This window comes from Schistocerca nitens, chromosome 1, assembly GCF_023898315.1.
Source record: "Schistocerca nitens isolate TAMUIC-IGC-003100 chromosome 1, iqSchNite1.1, whole genome shotgun sequence".
Classification (NCBI taxonomy): Eukaryota; Metazoa; Arthropoda; class Insecta; order Orthoptera; family Acrididae; genus Schistocerca; species Schistocerca nitens.
The window spans coordinates 460,791,763-460,809,130 of NC_064614.1; the positions used below are offsets into that span (position 1 = coordinate 460,791,763).

The following is a 17,368-nucleotide window of genomic DNA, read 5'->3' on the forward strand; positions in this document are numbered from 1 at the left end:
TCCAGGAACGAAAACTAAACACCACGTAGATGATGAGAGCCTTCATGCCTTTTCTCACAAGTAAAGATCTCAACCAGGCACGAAAATTGCGCATCCGTCATCCGAAAGCTGCAGCCACTAGAGAGAGGGAGAATAAAAAAAAAGATAAAAGAAAAAGAAAACTGAAGCTAGGAGTCCCAAGCTGGGCTAGAACACCAGGAATTTCAAGAGAAATATCTTGTCGGCGAAGTCAAACACTAGGTGAAAAACCTATTCGTCAAAAGTCGCAGAAGATTCATGTTACAGCTTGAAAATGTAGGAAGAGCAGAGTCAGAAAGGTGGCATACATATAAAATGTCCAGAGTCCACATGAAAAATGCACGCTGAAACTCAGGATAGAGGGTGCGGGAAGACTTGACTGAAATGTGGAGCAGCAAACAAATAACTTCTAAAGCTGTATGGCACTGCCGGCTGGGAGCCTGATTGAAAAGATTTTTCTATCCTTCGTGCAAAATGGCACCTTTCCCTCGTAAAGCGTGAGAGTTGCGTGTTTAAACGTCCCTGATAAGTGGAGGTGACAGGAATGAGTGAGTGTAGTGTACGGTCTAGCCGGTGGTCTCGCGGTTCTAGGCGCGCATTCCGGAACCGTGCGACTGCTACGCTCGCAGGTTCGAATCCTGCCTCGTGCATGGATGTGTGTGATGTCCTTAGGTTAGTTAGGTTTAAGTAGTTCTAAGTTCTAGGGGACTGATGACCACAGCAGTTGAGTCCCATAGTGCTCAGAGCCATTTGAACCATTTTTGTACGGTCTTGTTTGAGTTGACTGGTGATGCGAAAAGGGGAAGCGTTAAAGCCGATACGTTGTAGGAGTCTGATGACCTCTGATAGTGCTCAGAGCCATTTGAACCATTTTGTGAAAGCCGATACCGGCGTTTAGTCTACCACTCTCGGACAGCTCCAAGGGGGCCATCCGACAGAGGAATCACCATTAACGGTGTCACGTGCCAACACTCTAAGAGAAACTGGTGAGAGGTTTGGAATTTAATCCAAAACATTGGCGCAAAATCTGGTGATCAGGAACTTTACGCCACCAGCTATCCTATAGCCAACAGCATGTGGTTTACGCAGGCGGTTACCCATCCTAGCACTGGGCACGCACGAAGTTCGTCTGATGTTCTAACAAGAACGGGGGTTTTCAAAGAGACAAAGCAGTTGGCAACAATTAAGTGGTAAAAACCCCTCTAAAACTGTAACACGCCGAACTAGTTGGTGCAGTGGTTAGCACAATGCACTCGCATTCGGGAGGACGACGGTTCAGATTCACGTCCGCCCACCCACAGTTACGTTTCCCGTCATTTCGCTAAATCGCTCAAGAGTAGAGTTGCGCTTTTCCCAAATGGTTCGGAAGATTTGGGCAGTACATAAAACGTGATAAAAGGTAGGATTACAGGTAGTTCTGGAAGCATTAGTAGGGAACATAAATGAATGTGTGAAAGAGAAAATGGGAGCTTCTTGTTTTTTTATTTCACACATGATTAGAGCTGCACATCGCCCAGTGTTAGTCCATTGGTAGTTTATAACGTTACAAAATGTAAATTGCATTTTATAAGTAATAAAAATTAGTTGCTCGTGTGACTTCTGTGATTTTATGTAACTAAAGCAACTACTTTTGATGCAAGTACAGTTTACGTACACAAACATTAAAAAAATCTATTAATTACTGTTGTTTTGTACTCAAAAGAACGTTTTTCGTCATGATCAAAGGAAAGAGTTTCCTGTTATTATTGATAAGTGCGAAAGTTGTTTATGAATAACAGAAACATGTCTTACATAATCTTAAAGAACTAATGAAATGAGGTTTGATATGTTTTTGTTTTGCGTTTTCTTAATTTCACCATTTACTTGAGGAAACTTCGGTTTCTAATACTATATGATAAACATGTATTGAGTGATTTTACTACAACGTTCCTCTTTCACGTTATTCATCAATAATTTGAGAATAACACATGAACTAAACATTGACAGTTTCAAGGTTGCTATAAATACTACTTATTTTTAGTAACAGATGGAAGGATAACTATGAAGAACAAAAATGTTCCGTAGGATACTAGGCCCTTTACATATCCTCACTCAGTTTCCAGACAGATCACGGCTTCCCGTTTCTAGGGGAATCTAATAAGACACTGATTGTATACTGAAGCAAATCGATCGAAATGGGGTGACGCACAATAGATACACAACACACCTAACGTACAGACAACGCAGTTGCGATCTTATCGAAGCTACTAGGAAAAGCACCGCAATCTACGCTTACTTACGACAGTCTACTGTAGTCTTACAACGCTAAAGCCAAATACTGGGATTCCAAGACTTTCGAGAGTGTTCTAATTTCAAGTTCGAAGTCGGATAATAAATAAAAAAAGCAAATTCTCTACATGTGATATGATTACAAATTAACAGGTTTGTGATTTTTTTTCCTTTGCTTGTACTGTGAAACGTTCCCTCTTGCCAAATTTCATGATTGTACTTCACGGGGAAGTAGCCTGCAGGTTTCACGAGAGCATTTGTAGTATCAAAATATGTGACGTAAAGGCCCGTATCTTTCGACTGCATTGACTTAGAACCTTAAAATTTTTATATCTATAAAGGACAATGGACCTCAATATGCAATATAAATTTCAATTTGATACGTATAATCGTTCCTGAGCAAACGTGGTCTTAATAGACGGAGGATAGAGACACAGTGGGATAACAAGTGACAAAATATTTTTTTTCGTGTAGTGTGACTACAAATTCAGTATTTCGGATTTTTACCTTTACTTGCTCTGTGAAACCTTGGTCCTTACCAAATTCCACTATTCTAGATCAACAGGAAGTACCATGTATGCTTTGATGGGGAATTTGCGAGTATCAAAATATGTGACACAAATCGCCGAATATTTTGATTACATTGCCTTAGAAGCTAACGTTGATTATGCCACCGAGGGGCCAAATATTTCAGTATGTGATGTAAATTTCAATTTGATACGACTAGCCATTCCTGAGAATAATGGATCTTAACAGACGGATGGATGGACAGGCAGTCACATAACACATAGAAACAAATTTTTTCGTGTGCTATAATTACAAATTCAAGATTTTCGGATATTTTCTTTTGATTGCAGTATGAAACCTTGCTTCTTACCAAATTTCACTGGGTGAAAAGGAAGTGCCCTCTAGGCTTTGATCTATGAGCTCACGAATATCAAAATATCTGTCATATTGGCTTAGAAACTACACTCTTTTATTTCTCCAAGGGACTGTATACCTTAATCATCGTTTGTTTGGGCCTTTGTCCTACTGCAACGGGAATTGGCGGTGTTAGTGTCAGAGGCTGCCCGGATGCTCTTCCTGTTGCCACCCCGTACCCCCGGGATGGAATTAGCGTACCCCAGCTGTCTGCGTCTGGTGTAAGTCATGAAACAGTGCGAACGTTTTCGAATGTCTGCGAGGGGTGTAACTGACGCGGTTCGTGAGGACCAGTCCGGTATTCACCTAGTTGGATGTGGAAAACCGCCTAAAAATCTCATCCAGGCCAGGCTTGTTGTTAATCCGCCGGGCAGATTCGATCCTGGGCCGGCGCGCCTACCCGACTCCAGGAAACAGCGCATTAGCGCCCTCGGATAACCTGGCGCGTAGGACTGTGTACCTTAATACGTGACATAAATTTCAACTTGATACGTCTACGGGTCCGTGATAAAAAAGGTTTGGAAGAGAATGAGATTTTCACTCTGCAGCAGAGTGTGCGCTGATATGAAACTTCCTGGCAGATTAAAACTGTGTGCCGGACCGATACTCAAACTCGGGACCTCTGCCTATCGCAGGCAAGTGCTCTACCAACTGAGCTACCGAAGCACGACTCACGCCTCGTCCTCACAGCTTTACTTTTGCCAGTACGTCGTCTCCTACCTTCCAAACTTTACAGAAGCTCTCCTGCGAACCTAGCAGAACTAGCACTCCTGAAAGAAAGGATATTGCGGAGACATGGCTTAGTCACAGCCTGGGAGATGTTTCCAGAATGAGATTTTCACTCTGCAGCGGAGTGTGCGCTGATATGTAACTTCCTGGCAGATTATAAGTGTGTGCCGGACCGATACTCGAACTCGGGACCTTTGCCTTTCGCAGGCAAGTGCTCTACCAACTGAGCTACCCAAGCACGACTCACGCCCCGTCCTCACAGCTGTACTTCTGCCAGAAGTTTCATATCAGCGCACACTCCGCTGCAGAGTGAAAATCTCATTCTGGAAACATCCCACAGGCTGTGGCTAATCCATGTCTCCGCAATATCCTTTCTTTCAGGAATGCTAGTTCTGCTAGTTTCGCAGGAGAGCTTCCGTAAAGTTTGGAGACGAGGTACTAGCGGAAGTAAAGCTGTGAGGAGGGGGCGTGAGTTGTGCTTGGGTAGTTCAGCTGGTTTTCCCGAAATGTCGCCAAGTGGATGACGACCATCACCGCTTAACTTGTATCGCGGTGGAGGACGTCTGGCTCCTAGGAAGACAGATGGTAGCTTGCTACCTCCGTGTGACCCCGCAACATATTACACCTTCTTCCTTCTTACATTCGGAGAGTGACTACTTTCCGGCGACTAAATCACAGTCGATCATCTGGGTCAAATGTTGGACGATCGCGTACCTCTATGGGGATGCTGCCAAGTCGCGTCTTGACTTTTGGTATTTCTTGCAGCAAGCCCACAATGAGGTTCATAGATGGTCACACTATGGGAAAACCTTTGCCAACTATCTTCAGGCAGTCTGCCTCGACCCACCACGCAGTTGGGATGTGCCGGGTGCAGTCGGTGTGCACATTTGACAGCTGATAATGGACCTCACGCTTCTCTCACCACTAAATATGTAATGCACATACTATACCATGAAATTATCTACATGTTCCTTTTAACAGAGTGATCTTTATTGAAAATAAATAAATAAAAAAATCCCTGTTCCTTTTAATTTGTGATTGTCACTATGCGATCGCCCCTTTAATTAAAAAAAAAAATGGTAGAGCACTTGCCCGCGAAAGGCAAAGGTCCCGAGTTCGAGTCTCGGTCCGGCACACAGTTTTAATCTGCGGCGAAGTTTCAGGTTTGGAAGATTCGGACAGACAGACAGACAACAAAGTCAGCCTATAAGAGTTCTGTTGTTCCAGGCTGAGATACGGACCCAGAAGAAAAAAAGAAAAAAAAATACCAGAATGAAATTTTCACTCTACAGCGGAGTATGCTCTGATATGAAACTTCCTGGCAGATGAAAACGGTGTGCCGGACCGAGACTCGAACTCGGGACCTTTGCCTTTCGCGGGCAACTGCTCTACCAGCTGAGCTACCCAAGCACACCTCACGCCGCGTCCTCACAGCATTAATTCCGCCAGTACCTCGTCTCCTAAGTTCCAAAGTTCACAGAAGCTCTCCTGCGAACCTTGCAGAACTAGCACTCCTGGAAGAAAGGATATTGCGGAGACATGGCTTAGCCACAGCCTGGGGGACGTTTCTAGAATGAAATTTTCACTCTACAGCGGAGTGTGCGCTGATATGAAACTTCCTGGCAGATTAAAACGGTGTGCCGGATCCTTTCTTCCAGGAGTGCTAGTTCTGCAAGGTTCGCAGGAGAGCTTCTGTGAAGTTTTGGAAGGTAGGAGACGAGGTACTGGCGGAATTAAAGCTGTGAGGACGGGGCGTGAGTCGTGCTTGGGTAGCTCAGTTGGGAGAGCACTTGCCCGCGAAAGGCAATGGTCCCGAGTTCGAGTCTCGGTCCGGCACACCGTTTTAATCTGCCAGGAAGTTTCAAAAAATATACCAGTTTGACGTTTGTCGCATGTCACATTGAGGGAACTGCACTTTTAATGGGCAGCAGTGTATTTCTATTGTCTGTCTGCATGCGAGGAAGAGCGGAGCAGCGGTGCACGGCTGTGGCTCGCAGGTGACGGTGCCGGCGACGTGGTGGCCGCCGCTGTCGCCGCCGGGCTGGGGCGGCCCCTCCAAGTGGCCACCGCGGCGCGTGCAGCTGGCGTACTCGGTGCTGGAGCCGCGCGGAGAGGGCTGCGTGGCGCGCGTGCAGATCCAGCCGGTGGCGCCGCTGGGGACGGTGCTGCTGGCGCCGGCCGCCTCGGCGTACCGCGAGCTGCGCGCGCCCGGCCCGCCGCCCGCCGAGGACGGCCTGCTGGCGCTGCTGCTACCGCGCGCGCCGCTCTACCCGCGGGCGCGCCTGCACGCGCCGCTCTTCCTGCTGCAGCCCGCCGCCGCGCTGCTCGTCGTTAAGTGAGTGCCTCCTTCTCCCTACACTGATTCAGATTCATCGCCGAGTCCTAATATCGATACCTGATGAAAGTTTTTTTTTGTTTCGAAATGCTCTCCTGACCAAAAAAAGTTCTGCATTAAGCCGGGTTCACACACGCAACGAAAGTATCGCCACAAGTCAAGTCATTCTGGAGTGGCGCTGTGAGCTACCGTTCACACAGGACGCCACAAATTCTTCGTAATTGCGCAGTTTGCAAAATGGCGTCACCTGTCTCAGCTGATTAAACGACTGTACATACTGCTAAATAAGATGTTTTGGAAACATAAGGAATGTAAAATATTACTTACCAAAGTCTTTCTCGTCTCTCTTGTCTCGACTACATGTTTTAAGAACCGATCTGCAGCTTCAAACCAAGCAAGGCTGGGTTTATAAATAGCGTCTGTAGACGCACCACTCTCAAGTGATTTCAGTACTTTTTTATGTTCATTCATGCAAGCATTTCGAATTTTTAATTTTGTTGTAGCTACATCAATTCCAGGTACATATTCACGCATACTGTTTACTATTTCAATTAATGCAGCGTCTCTCAAATTTCTGTATTTGTATGATTCGCTTTTGTGGTTCCAAAGGCATTCTCGTTCTCGATACACCTCTAAGAATCTCATAATTGTCGCTGTTGACCACTTTTTCGACATATTAATAGCAAACGTACAAACAAAAGCACTACTGCGAACGAATAGGCACTAGAAATGTTTGAATCCAGCCGTGAGGTAGCAATCGAATGACGTTATTCGATTGTGGAGAAGGAAAAATGGCGCAACAAAGTAGAACCAAGTTCAACTTTTTGTGGCGTGACAAAATTTGCGCTTCTTAAATGGCGCCACCGAAAACTAGGAGTTCACACATGCAACTACAAAGCAACTGCAGTTCGCCATTAGCAGTGGCGATACTTTTGTTGCCTGTGTGAACAGGCACTAGACTAGACAAAGATCCTCTTTTTTTTTTTTTTTTTTTTTTAAAGAAATGTTGCCCCTCCCCAGCTCCACGAACGTGGTGACCAAACCAAAAGTTCTACTGTCACCTCCGTCAAAATGTTAGTTATCTAATAGGTGGATCACAGAACGCTGGGCTGTGATGTTGTCCTTGCGTCTGGGTAAGACTACGCATTAACACGGTCCATCAGGTGACAGATAGTGGACGAAACGCGAATGACGGTAGTAATTTGAAGAGCAGAGGGAAAAAAAGTGCCGAGGCTCGTACCGTGGGAAAAAAAACCTCTGCGACAGTGGGATGGGTAGTAAGAGCAGTAGTGGTTTACTAGCTGCGATAGTTCACGCAAGGTTGGGTTTGTTAGTATGGGTATCATGCATCATTACCGTGGCAGGCGATGGCTATTTATCCCAGTTGCTGCAGCCGCTGTATTCCTGGAACAATCAGGATCGTTATATATTAGTGGGAGATCGGCCATAGATCATCTCACTGTGTGGGGTGTGTGTGGAGCTTGTCCGCATGTAGTGTACGGTTACGGCATCCCTGCGTGGTGCCAGTTATTCGGCAAGTGTGTTCCAGCTGGATATCCAGTATGGCGGCTGATTAACAGGGGCTCACCTGTACCGTTGTGTTTGCGTGTACTTGGCCATATGTGTTAGGTCCTTACAATTATGTCTTTTGGTCTTTTATGTTTCCATCTATGATTGTGGTCGTAGTTCTCCAGATTCAGAATAAACGGGTTCTGCGAATGTCTGGAGTTTTCTGTATAGTTTTGTGGTGAGTTTGTGGATTACCTCCGCGAGAGTCTCAAGTCGGTATTCCCGGTGAAGGTCCGCGATGCGTCTGTATCGTGGAACATTGCTTATGATTTTGAGTACTTTGTTTTGTACGATCTGCAGACGGCGCAGGCGTGTGGGTGCAGCCTATCCCTAGCCAGGGGTTCCACGCGACTACGCGGACGGTGCAACCCGACAGGTGAGGTTCCATGGTTCGTTTCAGAGTAGGAGGGAGAGGGGAGATGAGGACCCATTTTGTTTTTTTATCTCGGGAACCACGTCCAAGATTTTATCAGAAAACAATTCCATTTTCCATCTTCGCTTCTATAGACTACAAGAGCTGTTCGAAAAGTAAGGTCCATTCGGTCACGAAATCGAAACTGCACTAACAATCAAAAATGTTTTACTTGCAGCAATTTTCCCAACCCTTTCAGTTACTTATCTACATATTTTCCGCTCCGACTTAGTCATTTGTTGTAGCGTCATACCAACTTTCCAATTCCTTCGCCATAGGAGCAGTCGCCTGTGTTTCCCATCAATTCTCTGCGATGATAGGCAGCTCGTTTTTTTTTCCTCTATTGTTTTTTTGATACCTGGTGCAGGTAGGCCAGCAGCGGCAAACTTCGCCGCTCTTCGGCCATAGGTATTACAAGTAGTACACACGAAGACACAGATAAACAAAACAAAACGGTGGATAAAAGACAGTAGACACACAAAGACATGTAGCCGTTCAGAGGCGTAGTGAATTAAAAAACGTTCAGCACTCGTATACGAACATAGACGACAGAAATGACACACGTGAACGATGGAGCACAGACGGCGAAACACTGAATCATTATCACGAAGGTACACATAAACACTGGCGACGATCTCCGGCGCGCGAATGTTCACTGGTCGTGTACGAGTCCGGGGACCTGCCAGAGGGGAAAAGGTAGGGGAGGAGGGACAGCGGGACGGTTTAGATGCCAGTGGCAGAGGAGAGGGGAGGGGGGGAGAAGGTAGTGGGGTAGGGGAACCCTGGGAGAAGAGGAGGGAGGAAGGAGGGAGAGAAGGGAGAGAGGGTGCCCTTGGGAAAAACACAGAGGGTGGAGAGGGAGGATCAAAGTCGGTAGGAGGGGTAGATGGAGGGGATGAGGGCATCATTAGGGAGGGGGAGTTGGCGCAAGCCACCTTGGGCGAGGGTATGGAGAGTGGAGAGATGGAGAGCAGGTGCGACGTGGGAATACAGGCGCAGCAGTGGACGGGGGTGGGAAAGGATGGAAGAGACAAGCAGGTGAGGGGCATCAAGTTTGTGGGAGGTGTAGAGGATCCATATCCCTTTGAGGAAAAGGAGGAGGTGCAGGAACGGAATGAGGTCATACAGGATCTGCATGGGGGAGGGGTGGTGGATGCGAGGCGAAGTGCATAGCATTCCACGATTTGAAGGGATTTGTAAAAGGTAGGAGGGGCGGAGATCCAGGCGGGATGGGCATAGCGGAGGATAGGGCAGATGAGGGATTTATAAGTGTGGAGGATGGTGGAGGGGTCCAGACCCCATGTGCGGCCAGGAGCGTGAGGAGACGGAGTCGGGAGCGTGCCTTGGTTTGGATAGTCCAGAGATGGGGAGACCAGGAGAGGCGACGGTAAAGGGTGAGGCCAAGGTACTAGAGGGGGGTGTGTGTGAGGGTGATAGGACGCCCATAAATTTTGATATAGAAGTAGAGGAGGAAGCTCGTTGTCTGTGCCAAATTGTTGTCTTCATTGCCAGCGGTTCGTGTGAGCAGAGATGAAGTCCAGGCTGTATGGTGCGTGATCAGACACTTCCCATCGAAAACGCAGCAGGGGCGTCCTCATTGCTGTGGCAATACGCGGATGAGACTTGTTACGAAGGAAACGCTTGATAGGTATGCATTTCCACAACTTTAGCAGCTTCGCTACTCAAAAGGCGAGTCAGAGGTCGCTGTTCCAACGGCCAAAGTTGCACTGAAACAGTCTCCTTTTCAGTGCTGCCAACTGTCTTAACACAGCAATAACTCTTTCCAGTTACAAATTCGAAAGTAAAAGTTTTAACAATTGTATTGCCCTTTAGAGTTTTTCATTTGAATGATCTTTGTAAAACTTGCAATTCCTCCAAGTTTTAACGTGTCCCAGACGCCTAGGTTTCCGTTATGATAACAATAGCAATAAAATACATAAAACGTTTTAATTCGATAATTTATCTTCGTCGGCTCTTCGCCTATCCCTACTCATATCTTCAAGCAAATCGAAATTAGGTTAAAAATATCATTTGAAAAGAGTTCGTCGTCAAATTTGAAATACACGTATCATGAAATAGATTTGAGAACTATAATATCAACAATGTTTCACAACCTCTGCAACGTCACAATTTACACCAAATAAAAATGGAAATGTGAACTCGCCTCTATCGGATGCTGGTAGACCATAAAGGTAAAGAGAGGGAAAAGAAAAACGTTTCAACTTGGCTCTTGTCTTGAGGCGACGATCCTCCAGCTCAGATTTGTTTGTAGTATTACCTAGGGCTTTCGTTACATTGGTTACAGTACGTTTCAGATAAAAGAATCTTAGAACTGTCCGTTTCGTCTGTCAGTGTGTCAGTTGGAACAATAAAGATGTGGTTGTTATTCATTAAATAACTATGTATTCCCACTCCCGTAGAGCTTTTCTGCAGTGCACTAAGAGGGCATAAGACAGGTTCAGACGCCCATTTTAGTCTGGTGGTCCCTGCTCTCAAAAAAAAAAAAAAAAAAAAAAAAAAAAAAAAAATAAATAAAATAAAATAAATTAAAAATCCGATAAGATAAGTGATTACATAGAGGGAAGATCTTCCGCTGAAGAAATAATAAAAAAGACTCACCTCTCCCAAACGTGGGCACAATCACTCAAAACTAATAAAACTTCTGCAGCTTACATGCTCGTACAGCCACAGTCTGCAGATGGTTCAAATGGCCCTAAGCACGATGGGACTTAACATCTGAGGTCATCAGTCCCCTAGAACTTAGAACTACTTAAACCTAACCAACCTAAGGACATCACACACATCCATGTCCGATGCAGGATTCGAACCTGCGACCATAGCAGCAGCGCGGTCCCGCACTGAAGCGCCTAGAACCACTCTGCCACAGCTACCGTCTAGTCTGCAGATGTAAGGTTACAATCTACTTAGTATCTGTCGCTTCAGGGTTTGGATATATTATATCCTTACATCTGCAGACTATGGCTGTGCGATCATGTAAGCTGCGGAAGTTCTGTTACTTTCGAGTGATTCTGCGTAAGTTTGGGAGCGGTGAATCTTTGTTATTTCTTCAGTGGAAGATTTTCCTCTCCATGTCGGATATGCTGTTGTTGAGAGCAGGGACCATCTGCCTGAAAATGGGCGTATGTACAGTCGTGCTCAAAAGTATCCGAACGACCAGAATTGCATTTCGCCTGATTCGCATGCAACCCACATAACGTAGCCGTCTAGCAGGTCCTCTAACCGCTCCTTGGTACAGTCGTATGACTATTGAAAATGGTTCCAACAAGTCACCACTAGAAAACACTGTTCTGTATCGCAATAACCTAAGATGTAAAGTAATACCACGATGCTACAAATATCAGGGAACACCTTATCACAGATAATACAGTCCTTAAGGCTTGTAAGCTCACATTTGTTAAAATAAATGACGTACCTGAAGCGTTACCACTCTCATTATTACGTCAGATAGATAATGCACGTAGTATGTTCGTCGTATTCATGATTTCTTCTTCAAAGTAACATACCGTACTTATTATTTAATACAAACACATTAAAATTTAAGTTATTCACGAGCAGCTAGTTGAGAATATGTATGAACTTCAAATGACACGACGAACCGTCTCGTTCTGCATATGGATTCAAACCCAGGTTAAGCAGACTAAGCAAAGACTTCGTGACTGACGGTAGCTAACAGTCATTCCTGATTAGGCATACAGAGAGTGATATACCTCGATTTTAGACAGTATCAGTTAGCAAATATCAACTTTAAATTACATAACACACATTTTTAACGGACGCGAATTCCTACAGAACACCTATTGTCCCTGTTAATAAACTACGAGAGATGTCAAATATTGCTTCTTAACAAGCAACTTACTTGAAATGCCGTAAGGTAAAGCTTTGTGTTGGACAGGGATTCGAACCCAGAATCTAATCGGATAGATATCGAAGCACAATCAACTGTGACATTTCGGATTTTCTCGGCTGTAGCTAGATGTTTAAACTGAAATGACAAGAAGAAACATTAATTTTTTCGTTCTCAGGACTCCAACCCGGCACCTATCGCTGTTATACTCTAGAGAAAACGAACGTTAAATATGGGTTTGTTGCACCAGCAGCGACATGTGAGCATGTTTGAACTAGAAATAATATGACGAAGAGATCAGTGCTGATTGGGAGTAGAGCTTCACACATATCGTTGTCGACTACACACAAAGAGACGTCAGCTACCGAATTTTTCTCCACCAGCAGCTCGGAATAACATCTTGAACTTACAGTGATCTCGCAAATAGTTCTGTGTCTTACTGGGAGTCAAAAACGTCACATATCGTTAGTGTTGACAATGAAAAGATATTAAAAATCAGAATTATTGTCCACCAGCAGATAGGTGTTCTCATGCTAGAGCTTGATAATACATAATGAAATCTTTATTGCCGGGCCAGGATTTGAACCCATTCACGCGCAATAAGTGGAGATGTTGAGGAATCTGCAGCTTTGAACAAACAACAAATTGTAGCCGAGCTGTATTGTCACGAAGGGATCAAATTCGGCGTTAAGGGCGGTCTGAGCTGTATTCCCAGTTCAGAACCAATTTTATCGACATACAGAAGCTCAGATAAGAGATGGAATAAGTGTCCTGTGAGCCCACATAGCGTTTGTTTCGTCACTAGAAATAAAAAAACTAGTATAAGAAAGGTTACTGGTGATAGAGTTTCTACATGTCGCCACTCGAGACTTTATTGTGGTTCAACCTAACGTCTACTTTATAGAGAAGGATTATCATTTTTAATGTGAATTTCAGACCACAATGCCATTATATCTTCTTCAATTGGTGTAGCTATAAGAGAATCGAATCTGTTTCTGCCTGTCTAAAGTCATTGACCGACGTCGGAATCGAACCCAGACCATACATATATGAAGCTATCATCAGCTCAACAGACCACCAACACCTCTGTGGCTCTTTTTTCTGCCATAACGCCCTTGCGCTACACTGGATGAGAATTCTGACACACAGACTCCCTGTAGTAATTTGCAGCATGTTCAGTAAATTCATTTACTTGGTTGTCCGAATCACTACGAACTAGCTGCCTCAGCTACCCAGTGCATACATTCGACCCTATTCTGTAATCACCAACAAAAAAAAAAAAATCACGTAACTGCTACCTACACAGAACTGCCACCAGTGTAGAATGAAGAAATTTAAATAGGAAGTGTTCCTTTCCACTTGAGCTACTCTATTGCTCTATCTGTTTGTTGAAAACAATGTGCAGTGCAAAAGAAAAGGTGTAACTGTTAGTCTCTTTTTGAGTTCTTGAGCTGTTGCAGGTACGAGTCGGCTAGTAGCGTAATGGTAAATGTCGCGACCCATAGGTAAGCTGTCGCGAGTTCGAGAACATTTATTGCTGCATTTCTTAATATGCAATTCTACTGTCTGCTGAAGTTATCAATGTAATGGAACTTGTAACATAATTCCCTTCACTTCTCAACCCAAAATAGTCGCATGAGGAAAAAGGGCTAACTTCTGCGACATTTTGTACTTTTCAGGTTTAATTGACAGCCCGGCAGCAGATGCATGCGGAATCTTTTGTCTTATGTATGGGGAGAGCGCATCGTGCCAAAATACGTCGGAAAAGTGTTATCTACATTAGCTGTCGTCTGGTAGTGGCATTTTATTCTTCTTCAAACCTTGTTTGACAGCTTTAACTCAGAACAAGTTTTCTACATGCATGTAATCAAGAAACTGCATGTGCATTGTCAGACTGTTATAGATAACATCAGAGAACTCGCATATATCGTTGATGATTAATTTCTCTCTCATGTTTACTATTGTTTTAACAACACTAAAGGAAACCTTACGAAAATTGTGAGCTGTATTATAAGAAATGAAATAAAACTACCCATAAAAACCTTACGTGGAGAGTCTGTTTTAATAAAACTGAGTACCTGTACTCAAGCGTGGCTCTATCGACACGAATTAGTAAAATACTACTCACTTAGATTTTGATTGGGTTTGTGTTTAATTGGTATGCTGTGTCATACTCAAGATGCATGCAAATGTGGCATTTCATAAATAAAGTTATGTATTCCTAGAAACCCAAAATTTGCTTTTCACCAGCGGAAACAGGCGTTACTTGTTGCGCAGCATTGTAAGTTTTTCCACATTGCACTATGAGCCGAAAGTATTTTCTTGCGATTTCCTTATCGATGTTGAATCTGACTGCCTGTAGCTCTTTCACAGAAGGGATAAAAACGCTACAATCAGGGAGACTAGAACTGAGAACCATAACATATTCTTTTATCAGATCAGCAGGTTACCACAGAGCTGGCGAAGTAGTGTATGTCTTAGTTTTCTCTTACGAGATCAATAGGGGCTAGAACTCGTAAACAGCTATTTAAAGGACGAGATTAGTTGCGATTTCCACGTCCAACGACTTTCCTGGGCTGAATACAGTAAATTTACAATCTTCAGGTACACTTCAAGCGATAATAACTCAGGTAATTCAATGGAAATGACAGGTGAAATCAAGTGAACTTTGAGGCTTAATTCCGTGCACACCAGGAAGTAACTCGTCGATCACAGAGTTGCGAAACATACGTTGCCTTGTTGCCAAATCTCAGGTACAGTCACAGCAGGAAGAGGACGAACCGATGTGATCCTACAGCAGGCTGGGAAATGACCATAGCTGGGGTCTCCAAGTCGCGGCTGCCGCAGCCTGGAATACGTAATGCGTCTGATTCGCATTTCTGTAACTAGGTTTATGGACTGGAGCATAGTTTATAATAATACACCGAACTGACTGCAAACGTTGGCCGTAATATTGATGTTTTATTGATAGCAGAATCGATTTTCGATCACGTAGTTATCATCTTCAGTACTGTACAAATTAAACTCATACACTGGTACCAAGTGATCAATAACCAAAACTGAGAAGCGATCATAGTAACAGATATTGTTCTTCACTTAAGACTCACATGCCAGCGAGATAAGTATGAAGGAAATGAACCTCTTGATTACTATAGGGCCTCTATGCTAAATTTACACATTAGTAATTAGGAACTCCCTGCAAAGGTTTGCTAACAGCGGCTCTAGCATCTTACTTTTCTCTGGGTAGCTTCAAATATGTGCAATTTTGTCGCCTTAAATCTAATATTTTAAATATCACTTGTGAACAGCGTTCACTTCTCCATTAATTAATGTATGGACCTCAAAACAAGCAATTTGCCTGAGTAGCGATAGAGCATTTTCTGATAGGTATTGACACAATCTTTTGCATCTATTTACCATAAAAAATGAAAGAAAGGAACCAAGCACATTACATTGCATTTACTCTCTGTGCCTTGACTAACAGTTATGAATCCATGACAATAATAAATTATTTGCAGAATCTCCTGTGAAAGGAAAAAGAACAGAATGTGATGCTTTAATTATAATGCACTGGATCAGGAACAATGAAATTAATTCTTTCCCACAATGATGTATTGCATTCTAGTGTAATAAAATAATCATCAGATAAAATCGGTTTTGTGCCTCCTTTGTTATCAAGAGTGAAACACAAATCGTAGACAGATTTTATGGGTCACCATTCAACAATATTAAAGCATTTTACATGGTCGAGAGTGCGGAGCGGAGCAAACGTTGTCGGCAGAGGGCGAGACAATGCAGTGCCTCAGCCCACTCCGGTAGGCAGCAAACGGGTCCCAGAGAACTCAGACGCATGCGGTGTTCAGAGGCAGATGGTCGGCAGAAAATCTTTCACTAGAACATTGTTGAACCAAGCTATTATTACCAGTGTGACAGAAAGCGACATATATTGTAGATTCGCTTGACTTACACTCATAGCTTCAGCACCGAGAGTGAAGGGGCGATAAAAATTTTGTCGATGAGTGCTTTCGGTCGCCAGACGTCATCTCTCGATTTACCTCAAGACCACGGTGGTAGTCAAGAATAGGGTGCTGAGACTGAAGTCATGACTTCCTCTGGGAAGTGCCGCAGTCTACTATGTTGCCAGATCGAGCATACCGCCCGACATAGGATTCTGAGAGGAGCACGACTGTATTGTCCACCTTACGTGAACGACTCGGCGGTCAATTTATTGTTCTAAGACTGTATCTACAACTCATATTGCACGCTGAAGACCCAGAAGAAGTAAAAAAAAACAAAAGTAGTTTATGAGAGCAACATGAACTATAGCGTTCGAAGTATTCATAGTATGGTATACGTGTGTGCAAATGCCTTCCAATGCCCACTCAAGGAAGACAAGGATACAGAATCTAGCTACAATATTATAAATTCGCCTCCGTTTGTTTCAACCACAGCTAAAGGAACACTACTTGTCGTGACTCTTTGACAAAATACTTACCCAGTGCTATCAGACGAAAAGATCAACCTGACACAAACTGTGGGAAGTTTGTTTTACAACTTTCGTACCTGGATAATGAGCTTTTTCCTATTTGAGATGTCTGTGAACGTTGCTGCTTGAGACGATTTAAGACGAAACTAAATTCCTTCAGCTACGACAATATTTAAAGGAATCGTCTTAACGGCACTAAATCGTGGTTTTTTAATCGTTTACTGGCCGTACTTTGCCGCATTTCGCTGGTTGGAGGGCAAAAACGTACCGACAAATTTCACACAAGGAAAAGGCGGACGAAATGTCTCCTACTGGAAGGTCATGTTGTTTTATTTAAATGATTATAAAATCAGATAAAACGAACAGTGAGGCTGTCAGTATAAGCACATTACTGTTGCCAGTATGATGTTGCACTGCCCAGGGCCTGTAATGATAAAGGGTCCGTTTGGGTCAGACATATTGTATAAAGAAGTGGAAGAGAGAGCACCACTAAATTCTACAATCCCTACGCATTGCGTACACACAGAAATTACTGTTACAGGGTACTTATGGAGCCCAATAAGTGAATTCCATATTTTCCAGTGAAAAAGAGCACTGGCAAACAGTCTTTGCTACTTTAGGTTACTTAATCTGGTGTGACTCTGAGCTAGAATTTATTGTCAGCGACTAAGTGTAAGGTCAATGAGTCGGATGCGAGTTTTGCAACTGTGAAATACTTTCCTACATTACAGAAGCGAATATTAAATTTGAACTAATATCGCTAAA

General features: G+C 43.8%; 1 protein-coding gene across 1 annotated transcript in view; it reads left to right on the top strand.

Moving 5' to 3' along the window:
• LOC126253668 (transmembrane protein 132E) overlaps positions 1 to 17,368 on the top strand; it is a 415,203-nt gene that overhangs the window by 191,717 nt on the left and 206,118 nt on the right. Inside the window, exon 4 of the mRNA XM_049955226.1 lies at positions 5,934 to 6,271. Coding sequence (XP_049811183.1) covers positions 5,934 to 6,271 — 338 coding nt within the window. The remainder of the gene's footprint in view (positions 1 to 5,933; positions 6,272 to 17,368) is intronic.